This window comes from Dendropsophus ebraccatus, chromosome 1 (genome assembly GCF_027789765.1).
Source record: "Dendropsophus ebraccatus isolate aDenEbr1 chromosome 1, aDenEbr1.pat, whole genome shotgun sequence".
In the NCBI taxonomy this organism is placed as follows: Eukaryota; Metazoa; Chordata; class Amphibia; order Anura; family Hylidae; genus Dendropsophus; species Dendropsophus ebraccatus.
In genome coordinates this window covers 46447394-46464096 of record NC_091454.1, presented here as the reverse complement: position 1 = coordinate 46464096, position 16703 = coordinate 46447394, and the positions used below count along the sequence as shown (strand labels likewise).

Sequence of the window (16703 nt, the reverse complement as noted above, 5' to 3'; positions counted from 1 at the left end):
CGGAATCGAGCCATGTAAAGTTGTGGGAATATCTTCAGCAGCTCACTTACAGTTATTCCCCTGCTTTTCCATACAAGTTCAAAAACCAGGCTGCGAGACTACACAGCATATTAACCAATAGTCATTCAGACGTTGAGAAACTGAAGCCTGGTCTGATTTTAAATGAAACAGGATGGGATCCTCCTTTCCTGCATAGAGAAAGTCCAATTGTTTGCAATATTTTTACCACAAAGAAAAACGCAAGTACTGAACATTTCTCATTTTCCTAGTACTGATTATTTTCTAAACCTGCAACTGCAGACATGGAAAAACCACAATAATAATTTCACATATTTACGGCCCTCTGTGTATGTACTTTATAGACTCCTTCCCACTGTGTAACTACTGCCAGTTTTCCCATTAATGTGCATAGAATTCTACTGCTTTTTGTGTCTGGCCACTGAAAAACAATGCTGCTCTTGCATCACATCAATAGTAAGGACCTGACTGTGGGTGCTTCAAACATTTCAATAAAATTTCAAGACCTTCTCTTTTGAGATGGTTTTTCTTTTTTCTTTCTGATGCTGCTTTTTTTTGTCAAATTAATACAGACATAACTGGGGAGATTTATCAAAGGGTGTAAAATTTAGACTGGTGCAAACTTGCCACAGCAACCTAATCACAGCTCCTCTTTCCTTTCACCAGAGCTGGAAGCAGAGCTGTGATTGGTTGCTGTGGGCAGTTTGCACCAGTCTAAATTTTACACCCTTTGATAAATCTCCCCCAACATGTCTGGTGACACTAACAGGAGGGCTCATACAATGGTAAATGGAAATCTTCCTTTTAATATGTCTGTTTGGAAATTGAGACCCTGACCAAAGAGTAAAGTGGCCTCCCCTAAATAACATTATTTAGCACTTTAGTATCCTGGATCATTGCAAAATATGCCACTAACCCTCTGTTATTTAAATAAACTTTTGACTTGTTGCACAGACAGGACAAAAGTTTTGATTGGTTGTGGTCTCAGTCCTGAGACCCAGTTATATATAGCTGGGTCAATGCAACAGGTTGCAGGAGATGGGCTTCATTATAAAACTATAAAGCCATCTGCAATCTGTTAGATTGAGCGGTGAAAGATAGAGTGTACACACACAGCTGTGCACTTTACCTGGCTATATCTTATGTTTGGAGGGGTTCTCAGGACTGAGACCCCAAGTGACCTAAACTTTTGACATGTATGTGTGACATAACAATATAAGCAATTTGGAAAAAACCTTGAAACCTTGTCTCTGAACTTGGCATAGACCGTATACCTATATATATATATATATATATATATATATATATATATATATATATATACATGAATGTGTCACAATACTGGTAGATTCATAAATGTTCAGTAATCATTATAATAATGCTTTTATTTGTATAACACCAACTGATTCCACAGTACATAGTTTGTCAATTTCGGTCACTGTCCCTATAAAGGCTCACAATCTAAACTGACTAATGTGTATGTTTTGGGAGGAAACCCACACAAACACAGAGAGAACATAGAAACACTTTGCCGATGTTGCCCTTGATGGGATTTGAACCAAGGATCCTAGTGATGTAAGACTATAGTCCTGCCCTACAGAAGACATACAGCTTAAGGCTATGTTCACACTGCGTATGAGTCTGGACGCATTTCGTACACCACCGTACATGTGCGGCTGAAACTACGGGTGTGGGAAAAATCGACATGCGGCCGGATGCGTACGAACCGCGAACATACGCCCGTAGTACAGTTATGCCTCCCTAGCTTGTTTCGAAGCGATCTGAGGCAGGTCATTTACTTGGAAATCTTCGCCCAGCCAAATAAAACTCACAGAACCCTTTGATTCCAAAAATCATGTTCAATTTGGCTGAAATAAGTACTTCGTACAGGACCGCATGGAAATCCACGGCCGTGAGTTGGAACATTTCCGTCCTCAAACAATGGTCTTGTTCAATTTTCACGGCGCCACATACGATCCGTCCGTAAGCTCATACGTAGTGTGCATTGTGCGGCCGTATATCATATACTTTCAAGCGAACGCATCAACCTCAAAACTATGTGCGTATATTCGCGGTTCGCACTACGTCCGGACTCATACGCAGTGTGAACATAGCCTAAAGAACTACTCCGGCGCCCCCCCCCCCCCAAAAGAAACATAGACATACACAGAAAATATACTTACTATCCCACTCCCAATCTGGAAGCCATGAAATGCTCCTGGTGCGCATGTCCACCAGCAGCCTTTTATTCTCCCATTCACTGCTGTGGAAGACAGCAAAGAGGAGGGAGACCAGGACCGCGCTCTGCTGTGACAACTTCAACCCAAGATGGCGCCCGGGAGAAGAGGACGGGGTTGACAATGATTTGGTATGTATACTTTATTTAACTTCCGGGTGGGTAAAGGGGGGGAATGGGGCCAGACAGCTTATTAACACACATTACACAGTTATATAACTTTGTAATTTGTGTTAATTTAGCAGAATAAGAAAAACGCTGCACTACACCTTTAACATAAGAATCCTACTGATTAGATAACATCTATTTTAGACAAGGGTTTCACAGGCAACCTACATTGATGTACAAATAGATACAGAAACTGGCGCAATTCCTTCAAGCATAGTACGTTTATAATAAAAGAATACATCTTGTTACTGGTTTGTGAAGAATAAAATATTTACCAGCCGTTACTATTAGCTTTTAAGACACAACATTAGCGAAACTAAAGAATATATAACTCCTTCAAGAGCTGAACACAAATTACTATCCCAAACAACATATTCAGCTTTGGTTTGCACATTTTCTCGTTCCCTCTTTTCATTTTCTGTTGCCAATAAGTTGTACGGGAAAAGCCTTTCAACCTCTGGCACCTGTGAGCAGAGGCCTGCTGTGACTAATCATAAATCTTTCTCCTGGATCTAATGGTTTAACCATTCTTCTGCCAAGGGGTTTCTCTGAAAATGCACCTCAAGAGACTAAGCATTGTTAACAAAATCCATATGTTCACATAAAAAAAGTTAGAAGGAAATATAAAGCATTCAATAAATACCAATAATCTATATGTTTTACAAGTTATATAATAAACTGATTACCAAAAAGTACCAGGGTCCTTACTCTCTGCATGTGCACATATGGATTTTTTTAATAACTAAAGTTCAGGATTTCCAGACAGAAAGTTATGAGTTTTTCCTATATTCATATTCTGTATGTGAATCTGTTAAGGAAGGTATTACATATGGGCCCAAAAAGGATTTGGGAATTCTTAAAGTGTCACTGTTGTTATAACTTTCAAAGTCTAAATCAACAGTAGATGTGATATAAAGCAAGTTTGCAATATACATTCATTATTTATTTTTTAGTTATCATGGAAAACAGGAAGTCCTGTGTATCCCTGGCCATCTGAGCGCTCACAGAGAGAAGGCAGTCATGTGACTGATGGACACATTGAACCATGACACTCTGTACTGGCCGGAATTCCTGTGTTCAGTCTGTTTTTTCCAACCAGCACAAGTCAGACAATCCGCCTTCAGGAGACTGGACCTGGAGTTCTTGTAAGTTCAGCTTTATTTTACTGCATGATAACAGCAACAAAAAAACAAAACAACAACAATGTATGTATATTACAAACTTACTTTATTTCACATCTACTGTTGATTTAAATTTTGAAAGTTATAAAGACAGTGACACTTTAAATGGCATTTATCCTGGATGTTGCCCTTTCCTCCTCTGCAGGTTTCATTTCTGCAGCCTTCACTTTACCAAAAGCTGCAATTGGGTCCAATTGTACTAAGTAACAGTTCCTTCTTGCATGATGTCAGACCTTCAGAAGGAAGAATGCTCAGTGTTCGATAACAAACTCCCTGTGTGGTACAACCTCTTCTATACACAGCCAGACACATTGGTCTCTGAAGCTAAGATGATGACGGGAGCTACATCCTCCATGCTCCAGTGCCACTCCCTGGACACTGCTCTTTTGCCCTTTTCTTTACTAAGGTACCCAATAACTCTTCTGGAATCACTTTAACACAGACGGTAGACAACTTGAAAGCCGACAGACAAAAAAATAATTTTTTAATTCTTTTATTGTTGTGGTACAAGGAAACATGTACCTGCATCTCCGAGCTCAGAGGATTTATGTAGAGGGGCACTGCCTCTACATAAATTCTGTGCGCACGGAGCCCGTCCGTGTGAATAAATTGAAACCTACACCAGCTCAGAGCTGGAGTAGGTTTCACGTTCATTTTCCCCCCGGAAAAATGATAAATGCTGTGCACGCAGAGGTCGCGCCTACTCTGCATGCAGTCGTACCCCCTGTAACGCCCCCTCTAAGCCCCACTGGTGCAGATCAGCCCAATGCGAATAAAATATTCGCAAATAGACCATTTGCGAAAATTTTTACGTCGATCTGGCCCATCTGCACCTCAAAAAGGCATTTTGGCTTTTAAATAAATTTCCCCTCTAATGTAAACTAGAGTCACAGAACCCCAGCCATACCCAATGTATATTTTGCACATGATGGTTCCTTTCAGGAAGTGGTGCAAAATCGTGGCCCATGTGTATGATACTCATGATGAGCCTAGCCCAACTTCCAGGCGCACAAAGTTTTCATCACCAGCACTTCCATGATGCGCCTGAGTCAAGTACCGGTCACTGCTAATCCCAGTCACTGCACACATGTAACCAAGTCATGTGATAGAATCTGGCAGTATGTCCGTGCACCAGCATGCTAGGTACTACTATGTGTCAAATATTCACTAAGTCCCTGGGTAAAACATACCAAACTGTGAGCATGAATACTATTAAAAACATCATAGTAAGTGACTTTCAACACATAAATATAAATAGTAGTTGTTGTATGGTTGCATATAACACCATAATAATATTAATACAAAAACATGGAACAAATAGTTTTTGCAGTACAAATAGTATCAAAATAAAAGGGCTTTTTAAACATATAGGCACTGAGATATGTCAGTGCTAGTCAATAAAGATGATAAAACGATGCGGATATGCTAGCGCTTACTATCTAAATCAAAATAGTATAACAGCGCCCATCACACATAATACTATATAGATGTTTAACTTAAAAAATATGTGAGGTCTATGTATGAAAAAAGTAACTGGCAATTATAATAAAACTAGACATGCTGAAATCTATGCAACACCAAAATAGTAAATTGTTGATATTTATGTATAGAACAACACTCACAATTCTATTTGAGACTGAAATGTATGCCTCAAATCTGTCAGTGCTCAAAATATACAGCGCTGTATCAGTACTCGGCATTTACTGACAATGCATCAGTGCTCAAAACAATAAGGTGTAAAAACATACAAAGTTACTCATGTATGCCCAAATGGATTAAAACCAAATATATGCCATTCCAATGGTCCATGTGTCAGTAAGTGGCTTGAAGTGACTCTGTATCCACCAACCCACCGCACTAAACCGCGACTACAATCCGTTTGATGAGAGTAAATCCTTACCAGTTGTGTCTTTTAAAATGTGCCTGATGCCTTTGTTAGAGAAAAAAAAATATCTTTTAATCTACAGCACTGTGTCAAACAGGTGTGGTCTAGAGAGTGTCTTTGCCCCAGGTCTGTAATGCCTCTCCTTCCTTCCTCCCCACCCTACTCATCATTAGGAACGCCCCCAGGCAGGATTTTTCCTATTCATCACTTGTCTAAGCAGCATCTGGGCTGTAGTGACACAGGTGCAGTTTAGATTGTGATGAATAGAAATCCTGCCTGGGGGTGTTCCTAAAGACACACCAGTTTGACACAGCGCTTTTTGCTCTAACCAAGGCACCAGGCGCATTTTAAAAGACAAGGATCATACTGATGGTAGTAGCGGTTTGGTGGGGTGGATTGGTGAATACAGAGTCGCCTTAATATAAATATGACCCTTATTCAGTCAATGCATATTAACAAACTTAATATTAATAATATTTAAATAACCACTAATATCTCAATAGCATATATACAAGAAGCCTCAGATAACATATTATATGTGTGCTTCCATGATCTAAGAGCAAAAAAGTGCAAGTTATTCAAAATTATTCCATACTAGTAGAATGTACCTAATGTACTTATGGCTACTATTACCATAGTACAGGGGATTGTTGTAGGGGATTACAGTAGGGACATTGTTACCACCCATGTCCTGCATGCAGGATTCTAACTGTATGTATTTTGGAGTAGTGGCAAATTATCTTATCACTTTTTTACTTTCTGTTTTAATGTTTAATGAATGTATCTATATGAATTGATGCTGTGTATGTAATAAAGATATACTATAATAACACATTAAAAGGATCCACAATCCACATATTCAAAAGAATAAAGAAACTAGAAGTGAAAAGTTTGCTTTACCATATCTGAAATCAAATTACCTTACCATATTTATCTCCATCCTCTCCCTTAGCACTTATTCTTCTTCCAAGAACTTGAATGTGTTTCCCGCTAGTTCGACTATAGAGCTGGTAGACCCGAAGTTGCTTCCTGCTCACGTCATCCCTTCCCCTTGTTTGATTTTCCACATGAATGCGAAAGTCCACGTTTTCCTCAGCAGCAAACATCTGATGGAAAAATATAAATCAAAATGAAGGCTTTTTGCGGATGAAACATATTTGAGAATATTAATCACATATTGGTTACTTATGTCACATTTTTTTTCTTTAATTCACTGTACAATAAGTCATAACTAATTCTGTACAGCTGACCACTCAATCTGTTTCCTAAGCGTACTTTGCATATTTTTAGGCTAAGTTTTTTATTCCTGGTAGTCACCATATAAAGAAATCCTTTTTTTGTGTTGGGAGCTCAAGTGATTGAAGGGGTTGTATGGGCAAAATTTGTTCCTGGCTGGGGGTAGTATAAAAAAATAAAAATGCTATACTCACCTACTCCATCCCCCCTAGCTGCTTGGCTTTTTCTGTGGTTGTGCAGGGAAAGACTGCATTCAACCCAGAAGAACTTGAACTAGGAGTGCCAGCACAGCAGTCAGAGTGGGACTAGAGGAGGTGAATATAGCATGTTTGTTATTTTTATATAACCCCCAGCCCAGGAACAAATGCTTTTATTCTCTGGTACAAAGGGCCATAAAAGGCTTTTCAAAGTTGCTTAAAGCTTATGTACCATCAGGTACATTCGCTTTAAGTTTTGCACATGGATAGAACCGCACCAGCGTGGGAAAGCCTGTGCCACAGTCCTTTTATTGAACTGCGGCCCAGTTCCTGCGTACAGCGCCGTTCTATTCCCGGGCACTGGCTGGGGGTGAAGCACTGGAAGTGGGCCGGAATTCTGCCACTCTATGACGCGGCTCAGTTAGAATCAACAGTTGGAACCCAAATTACAGCTAAGGACATTTTCTAATAAATCATCATACCCACTGATCTATAATGGGATCTGCCATTAGACAGAATAATGCAGTAGACTATGTACTCTGGATCACTCTGATTTTTAAAGGAATTCGAGTATTTTAGCATGTGTCGTAATCAACACTTTTATGTATAAAGGTATAGTGATTTAAAACATTACAGAAATTCTGTACTTAACCTCTTAAGGACCCATTCCATACCCGTATGCTGGATCTTTAAGGGGCTGCCGCGGGTCGCCCAGTCGTGATCCCAGGAAGATGGCTGTTGTTTACTACAGCAGCCATCTTCCTGTGTGACGTAGGGGGCATCCTCATGTCCCCCCCCCCCCCCCCCCCCGTGTTGGCGATCACTGTATTGGCCGTTCAATTCTGAGCGGCTAATCACAGCAATATTCTTGTATACCAGGCGGGTAAACCGGAATTGAGTGGTGACAGCACCAATCAACGCAGTGCCTGGGGATCTCGTGCCCGCACCGTGCCCCCCATCGCCTGTGATTGGCCGGTAGCCACTGGCTGGCCAATCACGGGCAAATCTCCTTCTCTGCTCACCGAGAATCCCCCTGTTCCTCTTCTTACTGTCGCCTGACGCCTCCGTGAGTCCCCCCGCCGCTCCCGCCTGCTCCCCCTTGCTGTGGCCACAGACTCCTCCTCCCCCTTCCATTCAGCCGCGTGACAGCAGGGGAAAGAGGACGCAGTGGCGGCGGCCTCCTCCTCCCGCTTCCATTGAGCCGCCGCTGCCAACTTCTTCCCCATTAGTCCCGTGTGCTGCCGCCGCCTCCATCTACCTCTCCTTGCTGCCACCTTTTCACTGCCATCCTCCCTCTCCATGCGACCCTCCCTCTGCCACCTTTTCCCTGCCATGCTCCCTCTCCCTGCCATCCTCTCTCCCCTGCCACCCTCTCCATTCTTCGCCGCCACGCTCTCCTCTTACCCTCTCCCCTCTCCTCTTACCCTCTCCTCTCCCCTGCCACTCTCTCCTCTCTCCTGCCACCCTCTCCCCTCCCCTGCCACCCTCTCCTTTCTCCTGCTTCCCTCTCCTCTCTCCTGCTTCCCTCTCTTGCCAACCTTTGTCCTGCCATCCTCCATCCTGCCACCCTCTCCGCTGCCACCCTCTTCTCTCTTCTGCTTCCCCCTCTTGCCACCCTCTCCTCTGGCCACCCTCTCCCCTCTCTTGCCACCCTCTGTTCTGCCATCCTCTGTTCTCCTACCCTCTCCCCTCTCCTGCCACCCTCTCCCCTCTCCTGCTTCCCTCTCTTGCCACCCTCTGTCCTGCCACCCTTTCTTCTCTTACCCTCTCCTGCCACCCTCTACTTTCTCTTGCCACCCGCTCCTCTCTCCTGCTTCCCTCTCGCCACCCTTTGTCCTGCCATCCTCTGTCCTGCCACCCTCTCCTCTCTTCTCCTGCCCTCTCCCCTTTCCTGCCACCTTGTGGGGGGTTAACAATGTTTTGGCAGCACAGGGGCTCTGCAAACCCTTCATCCTCCATTCTGGTCAAATCCAGCTTCCAAAATCCAAATTGCGCTCCTTCCCTTTGAAAGCTTTCTGCAGACTTTGCACTTTGTGTCCACATGTGGGGAACTCCTATAATCGGGGGAAATTTCTCTACATGATTAGCGGTTTATTTTTTCTTTTAACCCCTTGTGAACATGAAAAATTCAGAGTTACACCAACGTTTTAGTGTAAAAAATTAAATTTTTCATTTTCACAACACATTTGCGTCTGTCACGCGTGGGGTCCATATGCTCACTATACTTCTTGTTACATTCCTTAAGGGGTCACTTGTGGGGGGTTTCCATTGTTTTGGCAGCACGAAGGCTTTGTAAACCCGACATGGCCTCCATTCTCCTTTCTGGCAAAATCCAGCTTCCAAAAGCCAAATGGCGCACCTTCCTTTTGGAGGCGTGTCCTGCGCCGTCATGGCACAATATGAGCATTGAGTATTTTTGTACTCAATGGGAAATTGCTTTACAAGTTTACATTATCGTTTTCACGGCACATTGTTACCACTTGTAACATTCCTTGAGGGGTGTAGTTTCCATAATGGGGTCACTTGTGGGGGGTTTCCATTGTTTTGGAAGCACGTGGGCTCTGCGAACCCGACATGGCCTTTGTCCTCCATTCTGGCCAAATCCAGCTTCCTTGTGAACATGAAAAATTCAAAGTTACACCAATGTTTTAGTTTAAAAAATGTAATTTTTCATTTTCACGGCACATTGTTCCCCATTTGTGTCTGTCACCAGTGGGGTCCATATGCTCACTATACCCCTTGTTACATTCCTCAAGTGGTGTAGTTTCCTAAATGGTGTCTCTGCCAACCTGAAATGGTACTTTGAAAATTGGCCAATTGTAATGAAGGCTTCAAAATTCACTAGGCGCTCCTTTGTATCTGAGGCTTGTGGTTAAGTCAAATAGTGAACATGGCCACATGTCATATATTTCTATAAACTGCAGAAACAGAGCAATAAAAATTGCGGTGCATTTCTCTGAAAATAGGTTTTCTATTATGAAAGATATTGGATCACAATATAAATTCTGCAAAGAAAATTGAAATTTTCAATTTTTTTTACACACTTAGCTTTTATTTCTGTAACTCACCTAAAGGGTTAAAAACTTTCTGGAATTGATGTTGAACAGTTTGGGGGGTGCAGTTTTCTGAAATGGGGTGCTTTGTGGGGCTTCATAACATACAGTCCCCTCAAATGTGAACTGGTCCCATGCAAAATCTGATTTTGAAATTCTTGCGAAAATTTGGAAAAATGCAGCTAAACTCACACTGACCTTAAAGGTACAATTACCCCATTATTTAAAACGCTACTCCCTGACCTCCCTATGGAGATGCTGCGCTTTGACCAGATTCCCAGGGCGCTCACTAGGCCCCGTACTACTGAAGTACCACGTGACATCATATTGCGCCTCCATTACCCCGAAGTGAGAGACGCCATCATGGCGACCGCACGCAACCTAGACCCATTGCGGGGATGTCACCTTCCGTGAGACTTTACACTGATCTGGCGCCTACTACCTTAGAACGGAGACGGACTTTCCACCCCATTACACTCACCCTGATGAAACATAATGTGAAGTACCGGTGGGGCTTCCCCTTCTCCCTAAGCTGGACTATAAACAACCGCACCTATGTGGTCCGCACCCTGCCGGAAGCCAGGGAGGCCTTAAAGAAAGAAGATGTCCGATGAAGATGTGGACTCATTACCAAAGCAGCAGCGGCCCGCCAGGCCTCAGAGAACCTGGACCATGGTCAAGCCTACTACCCCCCGACCGTCAACCCGATCTGATGGCGATCCTGTACCACCATGAACATTTCCTGCTACTACCGGTATACCCGAGATGCCTTATGCAACCGTTTGCACTTCTTCTTTGTTTTTCTTCTTTTTCTATACTCTTTTCACCGGCTGTTAGACTGGTTTAGTTGCCGGATGCAGGTAGTTACACTTGCAGCCTGCCATACCTTCGGGTATCCTAGGAAGACAGAGGCTGGACGGACTGCCAGCTACTCTTCCTCCACAAATTTGTTTGTTATTCTCGTTTTGTTTTGTCCTTTTGTTGTCTGAGTTTTTTCGTGTTGTTTGTCAGAGCGCACTGTACTGTCTTGTGCCCTTCATGTATTGTTACATTCCCTGTCTTTATTGAAGTGCTACTGCACTTGAGAGCACTGATAGACCACTATTGCTTCCTCTTAGAAGGATGAAGGTGTACAATCAGCACCCTGCACTATTGCCCTGTTATGTGTAGGGTATTGTCACACAATGTAAGGGGCTTTAACTCCCCGGGTTAAGAGGAAGAAAGCCTTTAGGGATTATCTTCGCCATAAACCTGACATTATAGCTCTCCAAGAATGTCACTTTACTCCACTTATTATGTATCTCCTTTCTAAATCTAGAGGAGTGGTGATGATCCTTCTTCACAATTTTCTCCCCTTTACCCTCCAGTCACAGACTGTACACCCAGAAGGTAGATTCCTTATATTGCTAGGACAACTTTATGGTAAGCAAATTTGCTTAGTTTAACTCTTATGCGCCGACAGATAATCCCTTGGGCTTCTTCACTACCGTGTGTTCCACGCTATCTATGCTAACTTATGAAACATTAATTTGGGCGGGAGATTTTAATATGGTCCACAATGGCAAGTTGGACCGGTCAAATAATGCCCCGCTCTCAGCAACGCCTATTGTAACCTCCTTTCAGGAACTAGGCCTTGCTGACACATGGCGTGAATTTAATGGTCTGGCTAAGGGCTACTCATACTATTCTCCCTCCCACCATCACTATACCCGGATAGATTGGATCCTTACCAATACCTCAACCCTCCCAACACTATTATATGCCAGGCATGTCCTGTCGTCATGGTCGGATCATGACATGGTGCTAGCAGAATTTGACATGATAGGTAAATTAAGCACCCCATTTAGGTGGCGCTTAAATGAATCACTGCTGACCAATCCACGAATTGTGACCCAACTTCGGGATGATCTCACTAGCTACTTACAATCTAATGCCATGTCATCGTCCGACCCCACTTGGGTTTGGTTGGCCCATAAGGCCTATATGAGGGGCAGACTGATCTCCCTGGCCACTGGGGTGAAGCGGGATCGCAACAGGGCACAACTCACCCTAGAAAATAAACTACTTCTTCTCTCCATCGCCCACCAGTGTAATCCCACACTGTATTTATATAAAGCCATATTAGATACTAAACTTCAACTGAATGCTGTCTTGACCCACAGGACGGAGAAGGCACTACGGATGCAGACTACCTAATACAAATGAGCAAATAAACCTGATAGGCTTCTGGCCAGAATGCTCGCACAAAGGCAAAAGATTAACCACATTCATAAACTACAGGTACGTCCTGGAGTGTATTCTTCCCATCCTAATTGCATTTATGGTGCTTTTTATTCTTTCTACTCCTCTCTTTACTCTAACCCCTCCCCCCATCCCCATCCCTGATTAAATCATACCTAGATTCCCTTCCACTAGCCACACTGTCAGCAGAAGGACGTGAGGTCTTAAACCAACCAATCACGTCCGAAGAACTCTCCGAAACCATTAAGAAGCTGAAATTGGTCAAAGCCCCAGGTCCAGACGGCTTTTCAGCCCTCTATTATAAAAAGTTCTCTCCTCTCCTACTACAGCCCCTTCTTACCTTTTTAAATTCTTTTCCTGATCTCTCATCGATCCCTACTGAATTCCTAGATGCCCTTATCACGGTAATCCCTAAACTTAACAAAGATCCCACCCTCCCCTCTAACTACCGCCCCATTTCCCTCATCAATCTAGATGCTAAACTCCTCACCTCTATCCTTTTGGCCCGTCTGAACCCCTTTCTTCCTTCCTTAGTTCATGGTGACCAAGTGGGGTTTGTCTGGGGAAGACAGGCCCCGGACAACGTCCATAAAGTGTTTGATATCCTACAATGGTCGACCGCCTATTCTAAATCCTTAATGTTGTTAGCACTTGACATAGAAAAGGCGTTTGATAGCGTGTCCTGGGCCTTTCTCTTCGGGGGACTCCACCGTATGGGATTTGGGGGGTCTTTTGTCCATATTCTCCATCTTCTATACTCCTCCCCTTTTGCTTTCCTGAAGCTTCCTTCTTCCCAATCTCAGCTGATTAACATAGCCCGGGGGACCCACCAGGGGTGCCCATTATCACCTGCACTTTTTGTGTTGGCTATGGAGCCCCTGACGACCTCAATACACCTGAACCCAGATATTCAGGGGGTACAAATTGCTTCCAAAACATATAAATTGCATCTTTTTGCGGACGACTCTCTCCTTACGCTCACCAACCCCCTAACCTCCCTTCCTAATCTGTTTCGGACCCTATCTGACTTTGGAACTGTCTCTGGTCTACGTACTAATCAGTCCAAGTCAGAGACAATTTATTGTAATGTACCCCTATCGCAACAACAGCTCATTCAGTCAAACTTTGGCTTCCGCCCCCAGTCCCGCTCCCTCCCCTACCTTGGGATCAAGCTTACGCCTTCTTTGTCTACCCTTTACTCTGCTAACTATCCTTCCCTCCTTGCAGCACTCCGGTCAGACCTATATAAGTGAAATGTCCCGCACCTGTCCTGGTTGGGCAGGATAAATGCGGTCAGGATGGTTATAGTGCCCAGGATCCTCTATTATTTCCGGTGCCTGCCAATCCCCCTGGTGCGTTCTGATCTAGACAGCTTACAACGAGATGTTTTGAAATGTATCTGGAACGGGAAACGCCCCCGTATATCAAGGAAGATTATGCTGATTCATAAACAAACTGGTGGCTTATCAGTCCCCCACTTTGGCCTTTATTACACAGCAGCCCGTATGGCCCAATTTCTGTTGATCCACTCTGGTAACCATCAACCCAGATGGGTGAGTTTCGAATCTGATCTAGTAAGACCTTACACCTTAACCGCCCTGATGTGGTCCCGCTTGCCCTCCCTACCCCGGCTACATGCGTCTGCCCAGATTGTGATGTATTCTTTAGCCTTGTGGCGGAAAGTCCGCTTTAAGAAAAAAATGCAGTCTCCTACCTCCCCTCTACTACCAATACTGGGGAACCCCTTGTTTACCCCTGGCCTCTCCCCTACCCAATTCCAATGGTGGTCCTCAAAGAACCTTACTAAATTTCATGACTTTCTAAGCCACAAACGCTTACTTACCTTAGAAAACTTTACTAGACAATATGAGCCTCCAGCATCAGAATCTTTCCGTTTACGACAAATTTTCTCTTTCCTCCATTCCTATTGCCCAATGGGCACTGATTGTACACCCACTGTTTTTGAACATATGGCCCTTTATTCCCCAGATAGTAAGGGAATGTTGTCCCTACTGTACTCTCGGCTAACCACTCCACCTGGCGACCAGAAACTTCCATATATGACCCAGTGGGAATCTGACCTACACATTTCTCTGACCCCACTGCAGTGGAGAATGAGTAGTGAGGTTCTTAGTAAGGGGAGTTGGCAGGTGTCCCTGACTGAAACGGCACTGAAGGTCCTACACCGGGCTTATTATGTCCCAGCTCGACTGCACGCCATAAATCCTGAGGTTTCCACACTTTGTTTATGGGGCTGCTCGGCCACTGGCTCGATGCATCACATATGGTGGTCTTGTCCAGTAGTTCAGGCTTTCTGGACGTCGGTGATTCACATAGTCACGAATATCCTAGGCCGTGCACACCCTAAAACTCCTCAAGCATGTCTTTTTGGGATTAAGCCCTCTAGACTTCCCTTTTGAGCCTTTAAATTGGCACAATATATCCTGCTAGCTGCCAGGATTCATATTGCCTCTAACTGGAAGCAGCCTTCCCTACAATTAGATAAGGTTACAGTGTCTTACTGTCTGAGAAAATGTCAGGCATTAGGGGAGATTCTGTGGCCACGTTTGAAAGGCTCTGGGCACCCTGGTATACATCTGCACATGTGCGGACCTGTCCTACTATATTACCTCTTGACACCACCTTTTCCTTTTCTTTTATTCTACTTAATGCATTACCTGTTGGGCACCTGAATATGTAATATGTATGTTTGGATTGTCAGATTGCGCTCTGACACTTGTTATATGGTTTATTCACACCGGCCATGTTTAGGCCAAATTGCTGTATACTACATTCTTTCGCATTTCAATAAAATTGATATGATTGACACTAATTTATGTGGCATAACTATTTTCCTTGCAAGCAGAAAATTTCAAAGTTTTTCACTGCCTTTGCAGTCTGTATCTTATACTTTACCTAATCCTCTTGTCCGCTGCAGCAAGGCCGGGCGCCGCCATCTTGATTTAGTCTCTTGCATTCCAGTGGTGGAACGCAAGTAACGTAATCAAGATGGCGGCGCCGGCCTTGCTGCAGCGATCAAGAGGAGTAGATAAAGTATAAGATGCAGACTGCAAAGGCAGTCTGTATATTCATAAATACACAAAATGAAGATACAGACTGCCTTTACAGTCTGTATCTTATACTTTACCTGCTCCTTTGTTCTGGTGCAGTAATGCCGGCCGCCACCATCTTCATGACGTCACGCTGGAACGCACCGCTGAAATGCACGTGATGTCATCAAGATGGCAGCGGCCGGCATTACTGCATCGGTCTGCAGTCTGTATCTTCATAAATAGACTTCATAAAGATACAGACTGTATTTGCAGTCTGTATCTTATACTTTACCTGCTCCTTTATTCCGGTGCATTAATGCCGGCCGCTGCCATCTTAATGACGTCACTTGCGTCCCAGCCAGTGGCGTAGCTATAGGGGTTGCCCCCCCTTGCCACTTCTGGACCTCTTGCCGCCGGACCTCTTGTAAATTCAGTGAGCTTCCGGGACGCCGGCCCCAGCCGGAAGCTCACTGATGCAGGACCGCGGCGCCCGGACTTCTCCTCGCTCCTCCTCGGCAGCTGACATGTGACGTCATCACGTCACATGTCAGCTGCGTGCATTAGAGAGGAGAAGTCCGGGCGCCGCGGTCCTGCATCAGTGAGCTTCCGGCTGGGGCCGGCGTCCCGGAAGCTCACTGAACTTAAAAGAGAAGCTGCCAGGCCTGAAGGAGATCAAGGATCCAGATGAGGTGAGTTTATTTATTTATTTTCATTTTTTACATAAATGTTGTAATGTGGGGGGCTGCACAAGGGGTCTATACAGGAGGGGGGCTGCACAAGGGGTTTTTACTATGAGGGGTGGCTGCACAGGGGGTCTATACAATGGGGGGGGCTGCACAGGGGGTCTATACAATGGTGGGGGGCTGCACCGGGGGTCTTTAAAATGGGGGGGCTGCACAGGGGGTCTATACAATGGGGGGGGCTGCACAGGGGGTCTATACAATGGGGGGGCTGCACAGGGGGTCTATACTATGGGGGGGGGGGCTGCACAGGGGGTCTATACAAAGGGGGGGCTGCACAGGGGGTCTATACAATGGGGGGGGCGGCTGCAAAGGGGGTCTATACTATGAGGGGGGGCTGTACAGGGTGTCTATACTATGAGCGGGGGCTGCACAGCGGGTCTATACAATGGGGGGGCGGCTGCACAGTGGGTCTATACTATGAGGGGGGCTGCACAGGGGGTCTATACTATGAGGGGAACTGCACAGGGGGTCTATACTATGAGGGGGGATGCAAAAGGGGTCTATACTATGGGAGGGGGGCTACAAAGGGGGTCTATACTATGAGGGGGGTTACACAGGGGGTCTGTACTGTGGGGGATCTACACAGGGGGTCTATACTGTGGGGGGCTACACAGGGGGTCTATACTGTGGGGGGCTACACAGGGGGTCAATACTGTGGGGGGCTACACAGGGGGTCTATACTGTGGGGGGCT

The 16703-nt window shown here is 44.8% G+C and overlaps 1 protein-coding gene across 2 annotated transcripts in view; it reads right to left on the bottom strand.

Moving 5' to 3' along the window:
* The window catches only part of FGF18 (fibroblast growth factor 18), a 125617-nt gene that overhangs the window by 37762 nt on the left and 71152 nt on the right, over positions 1-16703 (bottom strand). For both annotated transcript variants that reach the window (XR_011360223.1, XM_069954231.1), the window contains exon 3: positions 6414-6594. Coding sequence is in view for 1 of the 2 variants with exons in the window: in XM_069954231.1 (XP_069810332.1) it covers positions 6414-6594 (181 nt within the window). In the remaining variant the exon portion in view is untranslated. The remainder of the gene's footprint in view (positions 1-6413; positions 6595-16703) is intronic.